The 27,321-nt window shown below is 49.2% G+C and overlaps 1 protein-coding gene across 3 annotated transcripts in view; it reads left to right on the top strand.

Annotated features, from left to right (window-relative positions):
* Positions 1–27,321, top strand: part of ZFAT (zinc finger and AT-hook domain containing) — a 241,332-nt gene that overhangs the window by 78,078 nt on the left and 135,933 nt on the right. For all 3 annotated transcript variants that reach the window (XM_073590374.1, XM_073590375.1, XM_073590373.1), the window contains exons 5-7: positions 18–194; positions 6,192–6,345; positions 14,175–15,472. In XM_073590374.1, the coding sequence (XP_073446475.1) occupies positions 18–194; positions 6,192–6,345; positions 14,175–15,472 (1,629 nt within the window). The remainder of the gene's footprint in view (positions 1–17; positions 195–6,191; positions 6,346–14,174; positions 15,473–27,321) is intronic.

Raw genomic sequence — 27,321 nt, 5'->3', positions numbered from 1 at the left:
TTTTTTTTGTTTTAAAGCCAATGACTTTGAAGGGAAGTTTATTCTTCCTGATAAGGAAAAGGAGAAAGAAAAACAGCCAAAGAGATCGCGACTGCAGAAAGCGGAGAAAGCGCCACAATCGAAAGACACCGAGAAGAGCCAAGGGGTGAATCCCATCGTCAGTGTTCTCCTGACGGCTCACGAGGCAATTCCAGGTATCTGTCTGCCCATCCGTCCTACCTGCTAATGGAAAGAACCAGGACCGGCAGTGCTCGGAGAGTTCGTGGGCTGTTAAAGGGGTCATTATAAATTAAAAAAAAAAAATTGGGGGGAGGACTTGGATACTAATGGGCTGTGGGATAGAACAGTAAGGGTCCAATTCCTCACAGTTGGACCCTCCACTGGTCTGATACTGACGGCACGTGTGGAGCCAAATGTGTGTCAACCCGTTGCAAGTTCTAAAGGAGTAAAGTAACAAAAAAAAAAATTTAAAAAAATATTATGTACCATATCTTTTGGAGGATAAGACGCACCTAGGTTTTGGAGGAGGTAATTAGGAAAAAAAATTTGGCAAAAAATGTGGTCAATTCTGTACTAATATTCCCCATCCTGTTATTTATGGTCCCCTCATCCCCATCCTGGTATGCATGGCCTCCTCATCCCCATCCTGGTATGCATGGCCTCCTCATCCCCATCCTGGTATGCATGGCCTCCTCATCCCTATCCTGGTATGCATGGCCTCCTCATCCCCATCCTGGTATGCATGGCCTCCTCATCCCCATCCTGGTATGCATGGCCCCCTCATCCCCATCCTGGTATACATGGCCCCCTCATTCCCATCCTGGTATGCATGGCCTCCTCATCCCCATCGTGGTATGCATGGCCTCCTCATCCCCATCGTGGTATGCATGGCCTCCTCATCCCTATCCTGGTATGCCAGGCCTCCTCATCCCCATCGTGGTATGCATGGCCTCCTCATCCCCATCGTGGTATGCATGGCCTCCTCATCCCCATCGTGGTATGCATGGCCTCCTCATCCCCATCGTGGTATGCATGGCCTCCTCATCCCCATCGTGGTATGCATGGCCTCCTCATCCCCATCGTGGTATGCATGGCCTCCTCATCCCCATCGTGGTATGCATGGCCTCCTCATCCCCATCGTGGTATGCATGGCCTCCTCATCCCCATCGTGGTATGCATGGCCTCCTCATCCCCATCGTGGTATGCATGGCCTCCTCATCCCCATCGTGGTATGCATGGCCTCCTCATCCCCATCGTGGTATGCATGGCCTCCTCATCCCCATCGTGGTATGCATGGCCTCCTCATCCCCATCGTGGTATGCATGGCCTCCTCATCCCCATCGTGGTATGCATGGCCTCCTCATCCCCATCGTGGTATGCATGGCCTCCTCATCCCCATCGTGGTATGCCTGGCCTCCTCATCCCCATCCTGGTATGCATGGCCTCCTCATCCCCATCCTGGTATGCATGGCCTCCTCATCCCCATCCTGGTATGCATGGCCTCCTCATCCCCATCCTGGTATGCATGGCCTCCTCATCCCCATCCTGGTATGCATGGCCTCCTCATCCCCATCCTCGTATGCATGGCCTCCTCATCCCCATCTTGGTATGCATGGCCTCCTCATCCCCATCCTGGTATGCATGGCCCCCTCATCCCCACCCTGGTATGCATGGCCCCCTCATTCCCATCCTGGTATGCATGGCCTCCTCATCCCCATCGTGGTATGCATGGCCCCCTCATCCCTATCCTGGTATGCATGGCCCCCTCATCCCTATCCTGGTATGCATGGCCTCCTCATCCCTATCCTTGTATGCATGGCCCCCTCATCCCTATTCTGGTATGCATGACCTCCTCATCCCTATCCTGGTATGCATGGCCTCCTCATCCCCATCGTGGTATGCATGGCCTCCTCATCCTGGTATGCATGGCCTCTTCATCCCTATCCTGGTATGCATGGCCTCCTCATCCCTATCCTGGTATGCATGGCCTCCTCATCCCTATCCTGGTATGCATGGCCTCCTCATCCCCATTATGGTATGCATGGCCTCCTCATCCCCATTGTGGTATGCATGGCCCCCTCATCCCTATCCTGGTATGCATGGCCCCCTCATCCCTATAATGGTATGCATGGCCCCCTCATCCCTATCCTGGTATGCATGGCCTCCTCATCCCTATCCTGGTATGCATGGCCTCCTCATCCCCATTATGGTATGCATGGCCTCCTCATCCCCATTGTGGTATGCATGGCCTCCTCATCCCCATCGTGGTATGCATGGCCCCCTCATCCCTATCCTGGTATGCATGGCCCCCTCATCCCTATCCTGGTATGCATGGCCCCCTCATCCCTATAATGGTATGCATGGCCTCCTCATCCCTATCCTGGTATGCATGGCCTCCTCATCCCTATCCTGGTATGCATGGCCTCCTCATCCCCATCGTGGTATGCATGGCCCCCTCATCCCTATCCTGGTATGCATGGCCCCCTCATCCGTATAATGGTATGCATGGCCTCCTCATCCCCATCCTGGTATGCATGGCCTCCTCATCCCTATCCTGGTATGCATGGCCCCCTCATCCCTATCCTGGTATGCATGGCCCCCTCATCCCTATCCTGGTATGCATGACTCCCTCATCCCTATCCTGGTATGCATGGCCTCCTCATCCCTATCCTGGTATGCATGGCCCCCTCATCCCTATCCTGGTATGCATGACTCCCTCATCCCTATCCTGGTATGCATGGCCCCCTCATCCCTATCCTGGTATGCATGGCCTCCTCATCCCTATCCTGGTATGCATGGCCTCCTCATCCCTATCCTGGTATGCATGGCCTCCTCATCCCCATTATGGTATGCATGGCCCCCTCATCCCTATCCTGGTATGCATGGCCCCCTCATCCCTATCCTGGTATGCATGGCCTCCTCATCCCTATCCTGGTATGCATGGCCTCCTCATCCCTATCCTGGTATGCATGGCCTCCTCATCCCCATTGTGGTATGCATGGCCCCCTCATCCCTATCCTGGTATGCATGGCCTCCTCATCCCCCATCGTGGTATGCATGGCCTCCTCATCCCCATCGTGGTATGCATGGCCTCCTCATCCCCATCGTGGTATGCATGACCCCCTCATCCCTATCCTGGTATGCATGGCCCCCTCATCCCTATCCTGGTATGCATGGCCCCCTCATCCCTATAATGGTATGCATGGCCCCCTCATCCCTATCCTGGTATGCATGGCCTCCTCATCCCTATCCTGGTATGCATGGCCTCCTCATCCCCATCGTGGTATGCATGGCCCCCTCATCCCTATCCTGGTATGCATGGCCTCCTCATCCCTATCCTGGTATGCATGGCCTCCTCATCCCCATTATGGTATGCATGGCCTCCTCATCCCCATTGTGGTATGCATGGCCCCCTCATCCCTATCCTGGTGTGCATGGCCTCCTCATCCCCCATCGTGGTATGCATGGCCTCCTCATCCCTATCCTTGTATGCATGGCCCCCTCATCCCTATCCTGGTATGCATGGCCTCCTCATCCCTATCCTGGTATGCATGGCCTCCTCATCCCCATTATGGTATGCATGGCCTCCTCATCCCCATTGTGGTATGCATGGCCCCCTCATCCCTATCCTGGTATGCATGGCCTCCTCATCCCCCATCGTGGTATGCATGGCCTCCTCATCCCCATCGTGGTATGCATGGCCTCCTCATCCCCATCGTGGTATGCATGGCCTCCTCATCCCCATCGTGGTATGCATGGCCTCCTCATCCCCATCCTGGTATGCATGGCCCCCTCATCCCTATCCTGGTATGCATGGCCCCCTCATCCCTATCCTGGTATGCATGGCCCCCTCATCCCTATCCTGGTATGCATGGCCTCCTCATCCCTATCCTGGTATGCATGGCCTCCTCATCCCCATCGTGGTATGCATGGCCCCCTCATCCCTATCCTGGTATGCATGGCCCCCTCATCCCTATAATGGTATGCATGGCCTCCTCATCCCTATCCTGGTATGCATGGCCTCCTCATCCCTATCCTGGTATGCATGGCCCCCTCATCCCTATCCTGGTATGCATGACTCCCTCATCCCTATCCTGGTATGCATGGCCCCCTCATCCCTATCCTGGTATGCATGGCCTCCTCATCCCTATCCTGGTATGCATGGCCTCCTCATCCCCATTATGGTATGCATGGCCTCCTCATCCCCATTGTGGTATGCATGGCCCCCTCATCCCTATCGTGGTATGCATGGCCTCCTCATCCCCATCGTGGTATGCATGGCCTCCTCATCCCCATCGTGGTATGCATGGCCTCCTCATCCCCATCGTGGTATGCATGGCCTCCTCATCCCCATCGTGGTATGCATGGCCCCCTCATCCCTATCCTGGTATGCATGGCCCCCTCATCCCTATCCTGGTATGCATGGCCCCCTCATCCCTATAATGGTATGCATGGCCCCCTCATCCCTATCCTGGTATGCATGGCCTCCTCATCCCTATCCTGGTATGCATGGCCTCCTCATCCCCATCGTGGTATGCATGGCCCCCTCATCCCTATCCTGGTAAGCATGGCCCCCTCATCCCTATAATGGTATGCATGGCCTCCTCATCCCTATCCTGGTATGCATGGCCTCCTCATCCCTATCCTGGTATGCATGGCCCCCTCATCCCTATCCTGGTATGCATGACTCCCTCATCCCTATCCTGGTATGCATGGCCCCCTCATCCCTATCCTGGTATGCATGACTCCCTCATCCCTATCCTGGTATGCATGGCCCCCTCATCCCTATCCTGGTATGCATGGCCTCCTCATCCCTATCCTGGTATGCATGGCCTCCTCATCCCTATCCTGGTATGCATGGCCCCCTCATCCCTATCCTGGTATGCATGACTCCCTCATCCCTATCCTGGTATGCATGGCCCCCTCATCCCTATCCTGGTATGCATGGCCCCCTCATCCCTATCCTGGTATGCATGGCCCCCTCATCCCTATCCTGGTATGCATGGCCCCCTCATCCCTATCCTGGTATGCATGGCCTCCTCATCCCTATCCTGGTATGCATGGCCCCCTCATCCCTATCCTGGTATGCATGGCCCCCTCATCCCTATCCTGGTATGCATGGCCTCCTCATCCCTATACTGGTATGCATGGCCTCCTCATCCCTATCCTGGTATGCATGGCCTCCTCATCCCCATTATGGTATGCATGGCCTCCTCATCCCCATTGTGGTATGCATGGCCCCCTCATCCCTATCCTGGTATGCATGGCCTCCTCATCCCCCATCGTGGTATGCATGGCCTCCTCATCCCCATCGTGGTATGCATGGCCTCCTCATCCCCATCGTGGTATGCATGGCCTCCTCATCCCCATCGTGGTATGCATGGCCCCCTCATCCCTATCCTGGTATGCATGGCCCCCTCATCCCTATAATGGTATGCATGGCCCCCTCATCCCTATCCTGGTATGCATGGCCTCCTCATCCTTATCCTGGTATGCATGGCCTCCTCATCCCCATCGTGGTATGCATGGCCCCCTCATCCCTATCCTGGTATGCATGGCCCCCTCATCCCTATAATGGTATGCATGGCCTCCTCATCCCTATCCTGGTATGCATGGCCTCCTCATCCCTATCCTGGTATGCATGGCCTCCTCATCCCTATCCTGGTATGCATGGCCCCTCTCATCCCTATCGTGGTATGCATGGCCCCTCTCATCCCTATCCTGGTATGCATGGCCCCTCTCATCCCTATCCTGGTATGCATGGCCCCTCTCATCCCTATCCTGGTATGCATGGCCCCTCTCATCCCTATCCTGGTATGCATGGCCCCTCTCATCCCTATCCTGGTATGCATGGCCCCTCTCATCCCTATCCTGGTATGCATGGCAGGCGGCATAAGAGGGGACAGCACCATGCAAAAAATAAGTGAGTGCTCATCCTAGTGATAGACCATCACCTCTACCGATGGAAAACTCCCTGTAAGCGGCATGTTGTTCACCTTTTAATCTTTGGGGCTCCATCCTCTGCGCCACCCCAATCCTGAGCATGAAGCGGCTGCAGAACAGTCTCTTAGCTGCGTTTTCCTGCACAGCTGCTTCTCAGAGAACAGCAGTGTTGCCCCATATATTCACACTGGGGGTCTCTGGGGTCATTATAAAGCTCTGTAGCCTTCCATTTTTTTTGTATCTTGTAGGAGCAACAAAAATAGTCCCCATAGAGGCTGCAGCTCCGGCTGTGGAGCCCGAAGTAAATGTGCAGGCGGCGGAGGCAGAGCAGGGACTGAGGAGAGGATACCAGGAATATGCCATCCCACAGGTCCCACAGGAGCAGGCCGCTCACTCCAGCAGGTAGCACAAAGAATACTCCGTGTGCTTAATTTCTCAGCTTTTACATAATTAACCACCAGCAGAATAGTGAGTGCAGCTCTTGAGTATAATACAGGATGTTACTCAGGATCAGTAATGTAATGTATGTACACAGTGACTGCACCAGCAGAATAGTGAGTGCAGCTCTGGAGTATAATACAGGATGTAACTCAGGATCAGTAATGTATGTACACAGTGAGTGCACCAACAGAATAGTGAGTGCAGCTCTGGGGTATAATACAGAATGTTACTCAGGATCAGTAATGTAATGTATGTACACAGTGACTGCACCAGCAGAATAGTGAGTGCAGCTCTGGAGTATAATACAGGATGTAACTCAGGATCAGTAATGTAATGTATGTACACAGTGACTGCACCAGAAGAATAGTGAGTGCAGCTCTGGGGTATAACACAGGAGGTAACTCAGGAGCAGTAATGTAATGTATGTACACAGTGACTGCACCAGCAGAATAGTGAGTACAGCTCTGGGGTATAATACAGGATGTAAGTTGGGATCAGTACGGGATAAGTAAAGGTACATTTTACGTATCTTACGTTGTCGCTTGGCAGAGAATTGCTCAATAAAGTTGTGTTTTTGCTGCTGAGACAGTCGTCTGGTCCTGGATTGATTCTCCAGATCTTCGCTGTAGGTGGCACAGCTGGATTTTTGCTCTAGATTTGTGATGCCGCTCTCTAGAGGGTGTCTATTTAGCATCTTTAATTCTGCTTAGATGTAGATCCGAGCCCTGGATGTGGTTCTGCAATCAGGCTCGCTCCCCCGGCGCAGACATGTTTCAGATTTACAATTCTTAAGGTCAGCAAATGCCGGTGCAGAAGATTTAGGCTACTTTCACACATCAGGTTTTCGGCGTCAGGCGCGATCCGGCGTCGTGCCGGAACGCCGGATCCGGCAAATGTTTCATAAAACCTGATGTGACGGATCCGGTTTTCTGCCGGATCCGTCTTTTTCTGGACAGACAAAACCGGATCCGTCTCATCCGGTTCATCCGTTTTTCTATCCGTTTTTCGACGGATTACGCCGGATCCGGTTTTTAAAATTGACCCATGTGGCCTTCCGAACGGGATTGGCTACTGGAAAACTATATATAGCGTGTTCCTACAGCCCTTCTTTGACAGGTTGTAGAGGAGAAAGTGCAGGTTGGAGAGAAGAGCAAGTTACTGGCGAAGATGGATGTTGTCATTGGAAATATTTTGAAGAATTTGGCGGATTTTATAGCGGAGGCGAATCGTTTGAGGGTGATTGTTCTGGAGAAGGAGAGAGTGAGACAGCAGCGCATCAGGCATCGTAGACGACGTTTGTGGATCCACCCCATCACAGCCAAGAGAATGACGCGTGGGGTCTATTCTACACTCTGCATGGACCTTCGACGAAACCCGGATAAATTTTTTGGATATGTTAGGATGAAAATGGAGAATTTTGATTACTTGGTGGAGCGCATTGCACACCGCATAAGAAAAGCGGACACCTATTGCCGCTTCTCTGTTTCACCCGCAGAGCGTCTGATGGTGACTTTAAGGTAAGCCACATTTATTGGATGTGCTCGCATCAGAGCACACTTTCACAGCAATCTTGTTGGTGGTAGTTTGTATCTCCAAGTGTTAGGTCAGTTTTGGTATGTAATGCTGTGATTTAAAACTAATTTATTGTTTTTTAATTCCCCACAGATTTCTTGCAACTGGAGAATCCCTTTCGTCACTGCATTTCCAGTACAGACTCGGGATTTCCACCATATCTGGAATAGTGAAGTACACATGCCGTGCACTGTGGGACTCCTTAGCTGAAGAGTTTTTACCAGAGCCCACAACAGAGAGGTGGATTGAAATTGCTGACAAGTTTCAACAGATATGTCAGTTTCCAAACTGCTTGGGCGCTGTGGACGGGAAACATATCCGCATTGTAAAGCCAGCTGGATCGGGATCTGAATATTTCAATTACAAGAAATATTTTTCAATTGTCCTCATGGCCATCGCTGACGCGGAATACAAATTTATTGCGGTTGATATTGGGGCCTATGGCCGCTCCAATGACTCTCAAGTTTTCAAACTGTCTGCCATGGGGCGTAAACTGTATGGAAACACCTTCCAGTTCCCACCACCTAGACCGCTGCCGCAAACATCTGGTCCACCTATGCCATTTGTCTGTGTAGGGGATGAAGCCTTCCAGCTGTCAGAACACCTTTTGAAACCGTACTCTAGCAGAGGATTGACAAGACCAAAACGCATTTTTAATTACCGCCTCACAAGAGCAAGAAGAATGGTTGAATGTACCTTTGGTATTCTGACAGCCAAATGGCGGGTCCTATTGACTGCGATCAACCTCAAGACAGAAACTGTGGACGAGGTGATCAAAGCGTGCGTGGTACTCCACAATTTTGTTATCTGCAAGGAACCCATTTCCATTGAGGACACCTCTGAAGAAACCACCTTGCAAGATTACCATGACATAACCACTAGAAGTTCTGTGACGGTTTCAGTAATGAGGGACAATTTTGCACTATACTTTATGTCACCTCAAGGCAGAGTACACTGGCAGGATGACAGAGTGTGAAAGATTTGTGCCCTAAACTTTTGTACCTTCTGTACCAACAGTATATACCTTTGCCAACCAAAGTTGGCTATCTTGTCATTGTCTTACTATTTTTAGCTTTAGGCCACAGGTGTGTACCTGGTTGTGTTTTATGCAAAGTATTTCACCTTTTAACAAAAGTTGTGTACATTGTTAGGAAATCACCAACAATAAACACAACTTTTTAGGTGAAATACTTTGCTTCAAACACAACCAGGAACACAACTGTGGAAAAAAGCTAAAATTTACCCACAGTTATATACCTAGTTTTGAATACCATTTCACCTTTTAAATACCCTGTATTTAACCTTTTTCGCCGCAGAAAGAAATGACAGACAACCAGTGTAAAATAATTTAACTTTTATTGAAAAATGTTTTTTTAGTAAACTTTTTAAAAATTTTAATAAACTTGTTTAATAAAACTTTGAAACTATAAAACTGAAACCATAAAACTGGTCATTTTTATTTAAATACACACATTATAAATCTGTGTAGTGTGTGGTGGAAATACTGCTGTAGGGGCTGCGGGACACTTCGACACTGGGAGTGTGGAGAGAGGACTGGGATCGTGGTGGGGAAGGAACAGTTAGAGGTGAAGGTGTGGAAAAAACTACAGAATGGGTGGACATGTGGGAAGCAGAAGAGGTGGTGGAGTGGAGGGTTGGGCAGGGACTGTAGGAGCAGATGATGTTGATGGCAAGTTGTATGGGGAAGGACTTTGGTACGAGGCAGGTTGCTGGAAGTGGGGAGATGTCTGGTACGGGGAAGGTTGCTGGAAGTGGGGAGATGTCTGGTACGGGGCAGGTTGCTGGAAGTGGGGAGATGTCTGGTACGGGGCAGGTTGCTGGAAGTGGGGAGATGTCTGGTACTGTGGAGGTTGCTGGTACTGGGGAGTTTGCAGGTACTGTGGAGGTTGCTGGTGCTGGGGAGGTTGCTGGTGCTGGGGAGGTTGCTGGTGCTGGGGAGGTTGCTGGTGCTGGGGAGGTTGCTGTTGCTGGGGAGGTGGATGGTGCTGGGGAGGTGGATGGTGCTGGGGAGGTGGATGGTGCTGGGGAGGTGGATGGTGCTGGGGAGGTGGATGGTATGTAATAGGAGGGGGAGGATGGAAAGTGGCTGGAGGTGGATGGTATGTAATAGGAGGGGGAGGATGGAAAGTGGCTGGAGGGGGTGTAGATGTAATAGGAGGGGGAGGATGGAAAGTGGCTGGAGGGGGTGTAGATGTAATAGGAGGGGGAGGATGGAAAGTGGCTGGAGGGGGTGCAGGTGGAGGAACTACTGTGGTGGCAAGAGGAGGCGGAGGTTGGGAGGTAACTTGCTGGAGAGCAGCGTGGCATGAATGCATTACATGCATCTGCTGGGCAGGAGAGAGCGTTTCCATGCGCTCCACAACAGACCTGAAAAAGGTGTGGTTTGGCGAAGATCTTGCTTCTGAATGCATGGTTTGCAGAAGTGTCTTCACCTCCAGAATGCTGGAGTTGATCTGCTGATAGCCTGCGGAGATTTGCTCTGACAAGACTTTTAGACAGTTCTGGAAAGATGCATTCAGATGCAAGAACTCTGGCGCATAAGTCTTTTCCTGACCCCTCTGCCGCTGCCGCCCAGTACCCGCAGGTGTACTAGAGGTGGCAGGGGCAGAAGGGTGGGGTAAAGGGAAAGCGATCTCCTCACCAGCAGCTTCATTTAATGTAGGCGGCCACGATGCTCCTGTGCTGGTGGATGGGACAGATGGGTCGAATGTGTTGGAAGGCTGGGAAGGTGCAGATGTACCGGGGCGGTCGAAGTGTCCCTCGGTGCCGGTCTCCTGAGGGATCGCCTCAGAAGGGTCCAATCGTGCCGGCTCCCGAGTGCTGCTCACCGTGCTGTGGAATAAAGAGAAAAAAAAAAAATTAAAATACTGACATGGTATGGCCCTGGCTGAAAAAAAAAAGTTACATCTAACATTTTTTTTCACATGTGGTGTGTAATATTTACCTTCTGGTGACCATTGTTTCCCGGAGGAACGACAGGGCTTCTGCGTACTTGTACTTGCTCCTGCGTCCTCCAGATCCACTCGGGGCCCGCATCTCTTTATTGAACTCCTTCTTGAAACGATCTCTCACAGACCGCCACCGATTCACAATTCTGTTCCCTGAAACGAGAAAGGAGTGGTTAGTATACAACATCAGTGTTTCACAAACTCCAGTCCTCATGGTCCCCAGGGGTCATGTTTTCAGGATTTCCATAGTAAATAGAAATCCTGAACACATGATCCGTGGGGACCACGAGGACTGGCGTTCGGGAAACACTGGTTTACATCAAGCAACCGGTACTGTATATACTTACGCTCTTTAATCTGGGCCCGAGCTTCGAGGTCCTCCCAGCGGCCCACAAGGAGCGAACAGATTTCCTCCCAGAGTCGTCGGGTAACGATCAGGTCAGCGTGGCGGCGGTCAGCCATATTCCAGAGCGGCTCCCTTTCTCTGACGAGATCGATGAGGCGGTCCACATCAATCCCTCCATCCTCACCGTCAGAGTCGGGAGCACGCTGTGAAGGCTGTTAAAGAAAAAGACAAAAATAACATAATTAGCCTCCACAAAAGAAATTAAATAAAAAGTGCAAAAAAACAAAGCAAAAATATTTATACTTACACGCTGGTGACCGCCGCGTTGCTGTCGCCGACGACCCTGGGAGGCACTGCGAGGACCTCTTGGCCAAGCACCAGATTGGGAAGACTAGAGAAGAAAACAAAAAATGTTATGTCTTTGGATGTAGGCATTTGTTTGCTGTGTGTGGTCTGCAGAACATTGTTTTCTATGTGTTGTGTGTAGTGTGATGTTGTGTTTCTGCGTTTGATGCAAAAAACTTACGAATTGTGAGCCCACTCCAGGTGTCTGTCCACCCCTTCCTTCTTCTTCTGGGAGCTCCTCTTCATCTTGTGATTCCTGTTTTGAAATAAAAGGCAATGAATAGACATATATTACAGAGAAGATGGATTTTGGAAATAAAAACTTACCGTCAAACGCTGACGATGCGAGGGAGGGCTCCCAGAAGATGATGTGCTGTCTTCCTGGTGGCCACACTCCATGCCTGTGGGTGGTGTTCCAGCTGCTGCCATTGCTGCATCTATTGGGCGGCTGTTGAATAAAGAGAAACAAAGGGCCAATGAATATCTTGATATTCAATAGCCCTAGTTTGGAGGAATGGGTGATTTGATAATTACCGTCTCTCATCTGCTGCTGGACTCCCCTCCCGTTGTTCAGCATGCTGCTCCAATTGGGGTGGTGCTGATGGTGCTGCTGCAGATGTCTCCTGCCTTCTCCTGCGCCTGGTTGCTGTCTTGGGTGGCATGTTGGGTGTGGCTGAGGGTCCCACTGTCTTGCTTTTATATATGTCTTGTGGGCAGAGCTACTGAGCATGCTCAGACCAAAAAACCGGATCCGGCTTTTGCCGGATCCGGCGCATTGCGGCGCTCATAGGCTTTCATTGTGTGAAAAAGCCGGACGCGCCGGATCCGGCGTGTCCGGCTTTTTCGCCGGAGACAAAAAACGTTACAGTCACCGTTTTTTCCAGACGCCGGATCGCGACACATTGCGACACATTGCCGGATCCGGCGAAAACCGGATGAAACGCGTGGCCATCCGGCGCGATCCGGCGCAAATGCAAGTCAATGGGGGGGAAACCGGATCCGGCATTGCATTTCGCCGGATCCGGTTTCTGTCAAAAGCGCCGGATCGCGCCTGACGGCGAAAACCTGATGTGTGAAAGAGGCCTAAGGCTGAGTGCAGACGTACTTTTTGGCCCTGCTGATTTTTCCAGCCAGATGCCAAATGACCTGCATTTTTCCTGCGGATTTCTTCCATTTTTCATGCGGTTTTCCCCCTGCGGATTTGGTGACAGGGGAGATGGAAAACTGCACAAAAGAAGTAACATGCTGCGGATTTTGTACCGCGGGAAAACCGCGCGGAAAAATCCGCAGCGTCTGCACAGCGTTTTTTTTTTTCATTGATTTTAAGGCTACTGTACATCACAATGCGGATATGCAACGTTTCTGCGCGGTAAATTCCGCTGCGGATCCGCTGTGTGCACACAGCCTAATCGTGGAGGCAGAAGATTAATGGTGGATCAGTGCATTGCCGTCACCTGTATGAGGCCACTTGTCCCATATACCACTTAACAGCTGTATATAAGGAGCGTCCCCGGGGTTCACCTACACTTCCAATACTGACCAATATTCCACTCAGAACTGTAGGAAAGTTGTGGGAAATGCCTTTTTTTTTTTTTTTTTTTTTCTTTTTTCTTGTTATCCAATTTTACAGCAAACCTCAGCCATTCTTAAAGGGATTGTCCGGCCTTTAAAATACGTTATACTCACCTTATGATACCTCCCAATGCTTTTTCATTTCTCCACCGGTCTCCATAGGATTGTTGTTAATTTGAGTTAAAACATCTGCAGGACCCTGGTCCGTGGGCCACTTTGGTAGTCTGTGGCCCGTAGACAAGAGCCCTGCTAGCCTCTTCCTACCTTTGCCATCCCTGCCGCCCCTGTGGTTATTAGGCTCAGTGGGACACCATTACATGTCCGTGGCGTCACGGGGCCGCCAGAGATGGTGCAGGTGATTGGATTTTTGCAAACCACCGTTGCACCGGCTGGGCCAGAGTCCCTCAAATATCTTTGCTCAACCCTAATGATCAATACTAGATTGCTTGAAGGCTGTCCATTGTTCCGTGTCTTCCCTCTAGGGGTGATTAGGAGCTGTTTCTGGCTGTTTCCGTCGTATGGCATAAACTCAACCGTTGAAAGACGTGTTCCCATCTCGGACATTTGTAATTGATCGATCTTTTTAGGGAACGGTTCACAGTCTACGGTCCCAGGGTATGGAGATGAGGCTTGTGCGCGGCTCGCTTTCCACTTCTAGTTCTGAAAAGTGACCTAGAAGGGAATGGAGAAAGCTGCTCGCGTGCAACAAAAGCACCGTTCCTCACTGTTCGAGACAAGGTGAGACCGATGCAGTGGTGCCATAAATGCCCGATATGGGAATACCCTTCCTAACGACCTGCTAAGGGAGGGAACTGGGCACAGCGGATATTCAGTAGATGTCCCGGGGAATGGACCCACATAGATATTGCATGTATGGATAGATAATAAAAGCCTCTGGCTGAGACACCCCTGAAAATAGGAAAGCTGGAAGGTGTAGTTCAGCAAACGCCTTGGAGTAAAATAAGGATTTTTTTTTTTTTTTTCAGGATCGGTCCAAACCAGCTTAAAATCTTCACTTGTGAATATTGCAATAAGGTCTTCAAATTCAAGCACTCGCTCCAGACCCACCTGCGAATCCACACCAACGAGAAGCCGTACAAGTGCCCCCTGTGTAACTACGCCAGCGCCATCAAAGCCAACCTCAGCGTTCACATGCGGAAGCACACGGGTGAGAAGTTCAGCTGCGACCACTGCGCCTTCAGCTGCCTTAGTAAGGGTCACCTGAAGGTCCACGTGGAGCGCGTCCACAAGAAGATCAAGCAGCACTGCCACTTCTGCAAGAAGAAGTACTCTGACGTGAAGAACCTCATCAAACACATGAAGGAGACCCACGACCTCCTGGACCAGAAAGTGAAGGACAACTTCGACGAACTAAGGTTACTGACCCGAGAGGGGAAGAGACAGCTCTTGTACGACTGTCACACCTGTGAACGCAAGTTCAAAAATGAGCTGGAAAGAGACAGACACATGCTGGTACATGGAGACGAGAGGCCGTTCGCTTGCGAGCTTTGCGACCATGGAGCCACCAAGTATCAGTCCCTCGAGCTGCACATCAGGAAGCATCCCTTCGTTTACGTCTGCTCCAAATGTTTCAAAAAGTTTGTGAGCACCCTGAGATTGAAAGCTCACATCCGAGAGGGTCACCCCGAGCTTCAGGAGGACTCCATGTTTAGTGATTCCATAAATCACAGTTTTTGCCTCCTGGAGCCTGGAAGTGACATCCAACAAGAGGCGCTGGGTGATGTCGATGGTGAAGCTCCTCCAGATGCTAACGAAGTGGTGTCCCCAACATCCATACAGGAGAACAGTATCGAGCAGACTCGGGTGGACCAGAGTGATGGTTTACCTGCATGTAATCCATCCCAATCACTGGTTTCTGAACAAGCGAATCATTTAGAAGATTGCACAACACCAAAGCTAGCGAGCTCGCCTCACGTGTGTTCGGAAGTGTCAGGTGAAGATCTTCTGCGTCGTTTGACAGAGAAAGAAAACAATCATTTGTATGCAAATGACGGATCCGCAGGCATCAATCTCGTCACGAGCGAGATCACTCATACGGCTTTGGCTGATGGGATTTCACTTGAACATCGTGAAAGCCAGAAAGAGACTACCATAGAGGCGGAGAGCCCAGGACTTCCACCGACTGAAAACCCAGTGCCTGCAAACGTGGGAGAGACGGCGGCTTTTATGGCCATCTTGAATGGACTGCACAAGAGACAGTTGACCGTGACCTTGTTTCAGAAGATCAGGAAGGTTTACGGGGAACTGGAATGCGAATACTGCGGTAAGGACGTATTGTGGTAAGACTTGTCCCTAATAGGACATGTATCTCTTTTCCTGTGGCTTGGCGGTAAGTGTCAGGTCGCTGGCACCTTCACTGTCTCCTGGTTAAATGGATCGGCGGATCTGCAAACACTTATTCAGTTTCTAGGACTGGTGGAAATAGTGTAGCACACAGCTGTCTGCATCCCTTGGGAGCAGCAGTGCTCACTTGCGACTGCCGATACATCTAAACAAGGGAAACAAGGGACTTGTGACCCTCATTCTTATGGAGCCTATGGTACCTACTTTGTTACATATAGCTAGCAACCAAGAAGTTTATCCCTTTAATTTCCTTCACGACTTTTGAAGTACACTTGATCTCAGGGTGAGGATGGGTTGCCATGCCAGTTGGGGGTCTGCCGAAGACCCTCCTATCATTACGATAGTCCTGTGAACGTCGGCTCGTAGCCAGCGTTCACAGGAGATCATGATTTTAGCCGCAACTTTGCAATCAGAGGCTATCAAAACATTGTATCCATCCAAAATGGTATAAAATAAAAATCTGTCAGCTCAGGGTGCAAAAAATAAGCCCTCACCCAGCCCAAGACCACAAAAAATGAAAATGTTAGGGAAAGTGGCGACACAAGCCAGAATTGTTTTCTTTTCTGATTTTTTTTTTTTTTTTTTTTTTTTTCTTCACCACTTACCAGTAACCAAAAAAAAAAAAAAAAAGTATATATGTTTGGTATCTGTGTATTTGTACTTACCTGGAGAATCAGATTGACGGATTAGTATTAACATATATTGAAAATGTAAAATAATAAACCATTATGGAATTGCATTTTTTTTTTTTTTTTTTTTTTGCAATGTTAACGCCCTTGGTATTTTTTTCTCCCCCTTTTAGTGCATCACATGATAAAATGGGTGGTGTCATACAAAAGGACAACTTGGCTATGAGGATGGAAAAATAAAAAAGTTAAATAAGAATACGAATAAATGAAAGCACAAAAACGAAAATCGACCGGAGGTAAAGGGATTAAAGAGAACATGGCACTTACCAGAAATAGAAAAGGGGGATTTTTCGTACTTAACGTAAAATCTTTTTCTTGGAGCCTTCATTGGGGGACACAGGTTACCATGGGAGTATGCTGCTATCGCTAGGAGGCTGACACTATGCAAAAAAGAAAAAGTTAGCTCCTCCCCAGTAGTATACACCTACCGACAGGCCCAAATTACCTCAGTTGGTGCAAAAGCAGCATGAGGAGTTACTCAACCGTAAGAACTCAACCTATGTATCAACCAAAACAATGGCCCCTTGGCCAACACGGTACAACATGTCCCCCAATGAAGGCTCCAAGAAAGAGATTTTACAGTAAGTACCAAAAATCCCCCTTTCTTTCTCGCTTGATTGGGGGACACAGGTTACCATGGGACGTCCAAAAGCAATCCCAAGGGTGGGAAAGAAATGCTGAGAGAAGGGTAATTAGGTCGGCCGGTGGGAGACCGCCGCCTGCAGTATCTTCCTACCCAAGCCTGCATCAGCAGAGGCATGAGTATCTACCGTGTAAAATCTCACGAAAGTATGCAGGGGCGACCAAGTAGCAGCCTTGCAAACCTGCAAGGCTGAAGCCTAGTGACGAACGGCCCAGGAAGCTCCTAAAGCCCGGTTAGAGTGAGCCCTCACCCCCGGAGGAGGGGCTGTTTGTCCTGGACGCGGTATGCCTCCTGAACCGCTGAACGAATCCAGCGAGCAATGTTGGATTTGGAGGCTGGAAACCCTTTCCGACGACCTTCAGAGATGACAAACAGGGAATCGGACTGACGGAAGGGAGCAGTCCTAGCAAGGTAGATTCGAATTGCCCTGACCAAGTCCAACTTGTGAAGGGAGCTCTCCAAGGGATGAGCTGGAGAAGGACATAGAGAGGGGAGGACAATGTCCTCATTAATGTGAAAGGCAGAGACTACCTTTGGCAGAAAGGCAGGAACCGGTCTGAGGACTACCTTATCCTGGTGTAAAACTAGGAAAGGAGAACGGCAGGGCAATGCTGCCAACTCTGAGACCCTCCTGATAGAGGTGATGGCGACCAGGAAGGCGACCTTCCATGAGAGAAGGGAAAAGGAATATCCTGAGTCAGCTCGAAAGGCGCACGCTGGAGAGTGCCCAAAACAAGATTCAGATCCCATGGGTCGACAGGAGACTGGTAAGGAGGCGCTATGTGAGCGACGCCCTAAAGAAAAGTCTTCACCTGGGGAAGAGAAGCCAGATCCCTTTGAAAGAGGATAGCCAGAGCGGACACCTGACCCTTTAAGGTACTGAGGGAAAGGCCGGAGTCGAGACCCGTCTGCAGAAAACCCAGAACGGATGGGAGAGAAAAGGTCATAGGAAACAAACTGTTGACCTCACACCACCGAAAGAAGGCTTTCGAACATCTGTGATAGATGCGTGATGACGCTGGCTTCCTTGCCTTAATCATGGTCTGGATGACCTTGTGGGAAAAACCTGTGTCCCTCAGGACAGCGGCCTCAACGGCCATGCCATTAAATTCAGAGACCGAGAATTCGGGTGGGAGAGAGGCCCCTGCGATAGAAGGTCTGGAAGCCTCCAGGGGATGTCCGAGAGCATGTTCACTAGCTCCGCATACCAGGCCCTCCGTGGCGAATCTGGAGCTACTAACAGAACGGGGACCCCTTCTGCTTTTATCTTTTTCACGATTCTTGGGAGCAGGGGAAGAGGTGGGAACAGACAAGGCATGCGAAACTGGGACCACGGGATCACAATTGCGTCGCAACCGACAGCCATCGGATCATGAGACCTGGCTACGTACCAGGGAACCTTGTGGTTTGTTCGAGCCGCCATTAGGTCGACATCCGGAACGCTCCACCTCAGACAAATTTGGTGGAAGACGGTGGGGTTGAGAGACCACTCGCCTGACACGAGCTCCTGACAGCTCAGGAAATCGGCCTCCCAGTTGTCCACCCCTGGAATGTGGACGGCTGATATGGCAGTAACATGGGTTTCCGCCCAACGCAGAATCTTTGCCACCTCCAGCATGATCTGCTTGCTGCGAGTTCCGCCTTGGTGATTTATGTACGCCACAGCCGTGGCGTTGTCCGATTGAATGCAGACTGGCTTCCCCGCGAGGATGGACTACCAGCAGATGAGGGCAAGAAAGATTGCCCTCATCTCCAAGAGATTGATTGGGAGGAGAGCTTCCTGAGCATACCAGCGGCCTTGCGCTGTGAGGTGGAGAAAAACCGCTCCCCAACCCAGGAGACTGGCATCGGTGGCAATGACCTGCCATCGAATGGGAAGGAAGGATCTCCCGCGAAGGACCGAGGTGGGAAGAGTCCACCAGGTTAGGGATTGCCTCACCTTGAGAGGCAGAAGCACAGGACGGTCCAGAGAGATTGTTGTCTTGTCCCAAGTAGACAGAAGGGCCAGCTGGAGAGGGCAGGAGTGGAACTGGGCATACGGCACTGCTTCCATGGAGGCAGTCATCTTCCCTAGAACTGTCATGCAGAGTCGAAGGGGAAGAAGCACCGGGCGCTTTAGGGCTTTGATCCCCTGCCGGAGGGATAAAAATTTCTCCTTTGAAAGGAAGACTCGAGCCTGGATGGTGTCGAATTCCATACCCAGGAAAACGAGATGCGGAATTGGAATCAGGGTTGACTTCTGTTTGTTGATTATCCAGCCGAGACGGCCCAGCGTGTCCAGAGTGATCTGGAGGCTGAGATTGCAGTCTTGGCGGGATGGACCCTTGACCAGGAGATCGTCGAGATAAGGGATTGTCAGAATCCCCTTGGAACGGAGGATGGCCATGACGGCCGCCATGATCTTCGTGAAGACCCTGGGAGCGGACGCCAGACCGAATGGGAGAGCCGTGAACTGGTAATGGCACTCCTCCTGTGTGGCAAACCGGAGGATCTGCACACAGATAGGAACGTGCAAGTAAGCATCCTGAATGTCCACAGAGCAAAGATATTCCCCGGGCTCCATGGAGGCGATCACCGAGCGCAAGGACTCCATCCGAAAATGGCAAACCCGAAGGTGGTGATTTAACCGCTTGAAGTCCAAGAGCGGGCGAAGGGAACCGTCCTTTTTTGGGACTACGAACAGGTTTGAATAGAACCCGGAAAACCGTTCCTGGTGAGGAACAGGTACTATTACTCCTGAGCTTAGGAGGGAAGAGACAGCCTGGGAAAGCCCTGGGGCATGAGAGGGCTGTTTTGGCAGAGGAGAGAGAAAGAAACGTTGTTTTGGGGGAGAAGAAAATTCTATTTTGTAGCCAGAAGTGACAATCCCCCTGACCCAGGCGTCGTCGACCGCCGCCCAACAAATCTCCCTGAAGAGAAGAAGCCTGCCTCCCACCCTGGAAAGATTCCCAGGTGGGGGTGGCCTGTCATTTTGAGGAAAATCTGTGACTGTGAGAACCGGAGGGATTAGAGGTGCGGCTTCTGGATTTCCATCAAGGGGCAGGTCTGAAAGAAGGTCTCCTTCTTTCTCCTTGTGCGGAAGGACGGTCCTGCTGGGAGAATCCGCCTGAGGAAGAGAGAGGTCGAAAAGGCTGGGGGCACTTTCTGTTGAGGGGACGTTTTGGCCTGGATTGAGGCAGGGAAGTACTTTTGCCCCCGGTGGTATCCAAAATGATCTGGTCCAGCTTGGTTCCAAAGAGCCTAGAGCCCTGGAACGGAAGACCAGTGAGAGATTTTTTGGAAGCTGGATCTGCGTTCCACGCCTTCAACCAGAGGATATGGCGAATAGCAATAATGTTGCTGTTTGCTCTTGCTGAGCAAGCAGCAGCATCCAGGGAGGCATTCAACAGGTATTTACCCGCATGGGCGTTCTGGTCTGCCAAATCTGCTAGCTCTTCTGCCGGAGCTGCCGCCAAAATGCCTCGACGAAGTATCTTGGCCCAGGCAGATATTGCTTTCACCACCCATGAGGAGGCAAAGTTTGGGCAGAAGGAAGCGCCTGATGCCTCAAAGGCTGATTTGGCTAGAGCCTCAATCTGTCTGTCCGTAGCGTCCTTAAGAGATGCCGCATCGGGAATAGATAGGACCGTGTGAGATGCTAAATGTGAGACCGGTCCACCTTAGGAGATTCAGACTATTTGTTGACAAGGTCCGAACTAAAGGGGTAAAGGATGTCTAGTCGTTTTCTTCCCGGAAAACTTTTGCCGGGATGTTCCCATTGTCTAGAGGTAGTGATGTCAAACTCGTTGGGATTGGGAAAAAGTCTGGAAGGACGTTTTACCCGTTTGAATGAAATGGATTGGTCCTGAGGAGTAGCATTTTCCTCCTTTATTTCGAGGGTCGGAACGATAGCCGAAATGAGGCTATCTACCATATCCTGCGTACTAGAGGTCTGATCTGCATCTGAGTCAGACTCTTGACAGAGAGGCTACATCTGACCCGACGTCCGCCTGCGAGGAGGGGGAACGGGCAGAGAGGGGCACCCTTGGTGCTGTGGAATCTGAAGAGGGGCTAGACGGTCCGCTTCCTAGACCTTTCTCCTGATCTGTCCCTGTGAAGGTCGTGGTCAGGTGCGTGTGAATCACCGTGTGAGGCGTTCAGAGCACTGGTGGTAGCAGAGAGAAGCAGCATACGTTCCAGGACCTGTACCAGGGACTGAGAGATTATGGTGAGGTCTGATACCGACTGAGACATGGTCACGGTCAGACTTGAGACTGGGACATGGCAACAGCCCACTCCGGAGGAGGAGTGCTGTCATCCCGGGCGTTAAAGGTCTCCTGAGAGGCAGACATGGTGGAAGGGCTGCAGGACGGACAGAAGGGAGACGGCTGGCCTGAAGCCCACTTTCTCTTACAGCGGGCACAAGCGTAGTGAACTACGGTAGGGATTTAGGCAAAAGTCGCAGCAGGGTTGGGCATAGGTAGAGCCTATGTGAAAACTGCAGCAGGACGCTATGGGGGAGATACTGCTGAGAGGAGCTAACAAAATGGCCCGGGGAGTGGAATGCAGAGCCTACCAGACACCCAGCGATGCAGTAGCGCAGGCAGCTGTGTCCCCCGCCGAAACTCTGATCACCGAGTGAGAGAAGACGCTGCAGGAGCTCAAGATGGAGGCTGTGCACCCTGAGCCACGAGAGACGCTGAACGGTGGGCGGGCTATCGACTTGGGGATCCCTGTAATAGGCCAGTCAGGCCGAGTGCGCCAGAAGGGAAGGGGGCGTGCCCGGCCGAAGAAACTGAAAGCGGCGTCCCGATAGGCTGGCACGCCTTAGGGGGAGTGACCAGTCTGCGATGAGTCTAATGCCAGCAACGGGACCTGCAGACAGGCAGGGGGCGTGCTCGGCGCTGGAAAATGAAAGGAAGGAACCAATTGGCTGTCACCGACGAGGGGGCGTGCCCGAGGTTGAGCTGTGCGACCGTTGATAGGGGGAATGCCGGAGGGGGCATGGCCTAAACGGAGAGCAGCCCGGAGAAGAAGGCTGTAAAATGCCAGACAGCGCGTGCCCAGGAAAAAATAGCTCGGAATTTAAATCTGAGTCCTGCGTAGAGGGAGAAGCAGGAGCTGCATTGGCATACCGGTGGGTGCAGGGGCTAACCGGAAAATGCTGCGGGACGGGGGGGGGGAGGACAACTACCTGACTATTGGATGCGGCTCCTCTTCATAGCTGAGGATGACATCAGGAGCTCTCGGGATGGAGAGGGTCCTGGGAATTAGATCCTCCTTCCCGCACCGTCTCCTGACTATGCAGAAGACAGCGTCCCCCCTTAGGAGTAAGGGGGAAGGCCACCACCGGTGACCACCGTCTTCCTCTCAGCCCTCTCCGAGGAGTGGGGTGAGGAGGGGATAAGCCAAGGACTGGCCACCGAGATTCGCCCTGAAGCACCCCAAAAGGGGGACAGGGGACAAAGTCCTGCCAGCGGATCCGAGAGTGGGCGATGTGGGTGATACCACACTGCTCTCTGTCGCTTATATGTGGGAAAACAGGGTGAGAAATCTGCACCCTGTTACCCGACGAGCTGTATCTGAAATATAAAGGTGAAATGATTAATAAACACACACACAACCTGTAAAGGAAAAACACTGCGGATCTGGTGTCAGATCCAGGTCTGCCTCCTTCAGACACTAAGCTTAAACTGAGGTAATTTGGCCCTGTCGGTAGGTGTATACTACTGGGGAGGAGCTATCTTTTTCTTATTTGCATAGTGTCAGCCTCCTAGCAACAGCAGCATACACCCATGGTAACCTGTGTCCCCCAATGAAGCGAGAGAGACATTTTGTTACCTGGTGTAAATGCCGCTGTTCTCCTGAATCCGGTGATGGTTTTCTTTTCTTCTTGCTCTTCTCCGTTCCTGAGATATGGCCCTTTGTTCCATGTATTTAATTCTAGTCTTGATATCCAAGTGGGCGTGATTCCCAACTTTTCTGTGGGAACCATCTTTAGAACCATGCCCAGTTGGATAAAAAATGCAGCATTACACACGTGTAAGAGGAGGCAATATCTCGGGAACAGAAGGGCACAGGAAGAAAAGAAAAACATTGCCAGATTCAGGAGAACAGTGGCATTTACACCGAGTAATAGGAAGAAAATACATATTTAGGGCAGGTGACAGGCACTTTTTTTTAAATGGTGCTGTTTAATATGACAAAGGCATTTAAAATTCTTTAAAATGGTGGATGACACTTCTGAGGGCTAGCTTTCCCAAAGTCATATGATTTACAGGGTGCCAGTTATTTGCCGAGGCAGATCTATGAAGTCTAGTAGTAGTATAAGAGACCACAGATTCATTTAACCTAAGGCCACGGTTACACTGTCAGTATTTTACATTAGCATTTAGAACCCAAAATCAGATGTGGAACAATCAAAACACGTCACCTCCTTTGCATTTTTCCACGACTGCCGACCTAAATAAATAAATATGATACAAAAATATATATATATATATATATATATATATATATATATATATATATATATATATATATATATATACAGTGCCTACAAGTAGTATTCAGCCCCCTGCAGATTTAGCAGGTTTACACTTTCGGAATTAACTTGGCATTGTGACATTTGGACTGTAGATCAGCCTGGAAGTGTGAAATGCACTGCAGCAAAAAAGAATGTTATTTCTTTGTTTAATTTTTTTTTAAATTGTGAAAAGTTTATTCAGAGGGTCATTTATTATTCAACCCCTCAAACCACCAGAATTCTGTTTGGTTCCCCTAAAGTATTAAGAAGTATTTCAGGCACAAAGAACAATGAGCTTCACATGTTTGGATTAATTATCTCTTTTTCCAGCCTTTTCTGACTATTTAAGACCCTCCCCAAACTTGTGAACAGCACTCATACATGGTCAACATGGGAAAGACAAAGGAGCATTCCAAGGCCATCAGAGACAAGATCGTGGAGGGTCACAAGGCTGGCAAGGGGTACAAAACCCTTTCCAAGGAGTTGGGCCTACCTGTCTCCACTGATGGGAGCATCATCCGGAAGTGGAAGGCTTATGGAACTACTGTTAGCCTTCCACGGCCTGGACAGCCTTTGAAAGTTTCCTCCCGTGCCGAGGCCAGGCTTGTCCGAAGAGTCAAGGCTAACCCAAGGACAACAAGGAAGATCTCATGGCAGTGGGGACATTGGTTTCAGTCAATACCATAAGTAACATACTCCACCGCAATGGTCTCCGTTCCAGACGAGCCCGTAAGGTACCTTTACTTTCAAAGCGTCATGTCAAGGCTCGTCTACAGTTTGCTCATGATCACTTGGAGGACTCTGAGACAGACTGGTTCAAGGTTCTCTGGTCTGATGAGACCAAGATCGAGATCTTTGGTGCCAACCACACACGTGACGTTTGGAGACTGGATGGCACTGCATACGACCCCAAGAATACCATCCCTACAGTCAAGCATGGTGGTGGCAGCATCATGTTGTGGGGCTGTTTCTCAGCCAAGGGGCCTGGCCATCTGGTCCGCATCCATGGGAAGATGGATAACACGGCCTACCTGGAGATTTTAGCCAAGAACCTCCGCTCCTCCATCAAGGATCTTAAGATGGGTCGTCATTTCATCTTTCAACAAGACAACGACCCAAAGCACACAGCCAAGAAAACCAAGGCCTGGTTCAAGAGGCAAAAAATCAAGGTGTTGGAGTGGCCTAGTCAGTCTCCTTACCTTAACCCAATTGAAAACTTGTGGAAGGAGCTCAAGATTAAAGTCCACGAGACACCCAAAGAACCTAGATAACTTGGAGAAGATCTGCATGGAGGAGTGGGCCAAGATAACTCCAGAGACCTGTGCCGGCCTGATCAGGTCTTATAAAAGACGATTATTAGCTGTAATTGCAAACAAGGGTTATTCCACAAAATATTAAACCTAGGGGTTGAATAATAATTGACCCACACTTGTATGTTTAAAATTTATTAAAATTTAACTGAGCAACTTAACTTTTTGGTTTGTAAGATTTATGCATCTGTTAATAAATCCTGCTATTGTGTGAAGTTTGAAGGCTCTAACTTATTTGCATCTTATCAAACCTGCTAAATCTGCAGGGGGTTGGATACTACTTGTAGGCACTATATATATATATATATATATATATATATATATATATATATATATATATATATATATATATATATATATATATATATATACTCAAACAATGTGAAAAACATATAGCCAGCTCACCATAAAGGAGTTCCTCTTGATGGCAGGTAATCGGTGTTCACCCTATACTTTGCACGGATCCAGGCATGGAGTATGCCCCAACAAATAGAAATATGTGGAAATTGGGATCCAGCAAAAGGATGAAAGTTCACCAGATTTGTAAAAACTTCTTCTTTATTAATCCATTATGTCATAAAAAGTATGAGGAACTCCAATCAATTAGTAGCATTCCTTGCTGGAATATATATATATATATATATATATATATATATATATATATATATATATATATATATATATATATATATATAGCAAAACAACACATAGACCAGTTAACCTCCGAGCTCTGGATGGTAAATACCTGTTTCCTCTGTGTTCCACGGACCAAGACTGGGAACAAGTCCAACAATGTAGAAATCAAGGCAGAAAAGTCCAGCAAGCGGAAACTTCAGGTGGTATAATAAAATCCAAGAATTTTTATTGCAGAAAATTAAAAAAATCCAGAGTTCAGTAACAAGAAGCAGACATATATGTATATATATGTGTGTGTACAATATATATATATATATATATATATATATATATATATTGTGTGTGTGTATATATCTATCTCTCTCTCTCTCTCTCTCTCTATATATATATATATATATATATATATATATATATATGTATATGTAGTACACATTACCGTTCAAAAGTTTAGGGTTACTTAGAAATTTCCTTATTTTTGAAAGAAAAGCACAATTTTTTCCAATGAAGCTAACATTAAATGACTCAGAAATACACTCCTACACAACTCCTATACATTGTTAATGTGGTAAATGACTATTCTAGCTGCAAACGTCTGGTTTGTATTGCAATATCTTCATAGGTGTATAGAGGCCCATTTCCAACAACCATCACTCCGGTGTTCTTATGGTGCTTTGTGTTTGCTAACTGTGTAAGAATCTAATGGACGGTTAGAATACCCTTGAAAACACTTGTGCAAGTATGTTAGCACAGTTGAAAACAGTTTGGCTGATTAGAGAAGCTATAAACCTGACCTTCCTTAGTTGAGAATCTGGAGCAATTATATTTGTTGGTTCCATTAAACTCTCAAAATGGTCAGAAAAAAAGAACTTTCATGTGAAACTCGACAGTCTATTCTTGTTCTTAGAAACGAAGGCTCTTCCATGCGAGAAATTGCCAAGTAACTGAAGATTTCCTACCACGGTGTGTACTACCCCCTTCAGAGGAGAGCACAAACAGGCTCTAACCAGAGTAGAAAGAGAAGTGGGAGGCCCCGCTGCACAACTGAGCAACAAGACAAGTACATTAGAGTCTGTAGTTTGAGAAATCGACGCCTCACAGGTCCTCAACTGGCAGCTTCATTAAATAGTACACGCAAAACGCCAGTGTCGACATCTACAGTGAAGAGGCGACTCTGGGATTCTGGCCTTCAGGGCAGAGTGGCAAAGAAAAAGCCATATCTGAGACTTGGTAATAAAAGGAAAAGATTAATATGGGCAAAAGAACACAGACATTGGACAGAGGAAGATTGGAAAAAAAGTGTTATGGACAGACGAATCCAAGTTTGAGGTGTTTGGATCACACAGAAGAACATTTGTGAGGCACAGAACAACTGAAAAGATGCTGGAAGAGTGCCTGACGCCATCTGTCAAGCATGGTGGAGGTAATGTGATGGTCTGGGGTTGCTTTGGTGCTGGTAAAGTGGGAGATTTGTACAAGGTAAAAGGGATTTTGAATAAGGAAGGCTATCACTCCATTTTGCAATGCCATGCCATACCCTGTGGACAGCGCTTGATTGGAGCCAATTTCATCCTACAACAGGACAATGACCCAAAGCACACCTCCAAATTATGCAAAAACTATTTAGGGAAGAAGCAGGCAGCTGGTATTCTATCTGTAATGGAGTGGCCAGCGCAGTCACCAGATCTCAACCCCATTGAGCTGTTGTGGGAGCAGCTTGACCGTATGGTACCCAAAAAGTGCCCATCAAGCCAAGCCAAATTGTGGGAGGGGCTTCTGGAAACATGGGGTGAAATTTCTCCAGATTACCTCAGCAAATTAACTGCTAGAATGCCAAAGGTCTGCAATGCTGTAATTGATTAATAAAAGTATGAGTTTTCATGGAAAACACAAAATTGTCTGGGTGACCCCAAACGTTTGAACGGTAGTGTATATTCATATATATTATGGGGAAAATGAAAAATCTAACAGTTTAAATCATCCCCCTTT

This window comes from Dendrobates tinctorius, unplaced genomic scaffold, assembly GCF_039654945.1.
Source record: "Dendrobates tinctorius isolate UK_male_01 unplaced genomic scaffold, ASM3965494v1 ptg000116l, whole genome shotgun sequence".
Classification (NCBI taxonomy): domain Eukaryota; kingdom Metazoa; phylum Chordata; class Amphibia; order Anura; family Dendrobatidae; genus Dendrobates; species Dendrobates tinctorius.
The sequence above is the reverse complement of the archived record's forward strand: the minus strand, read 5'-3'. Positions and strand labels throughout refer to the sequence as shown.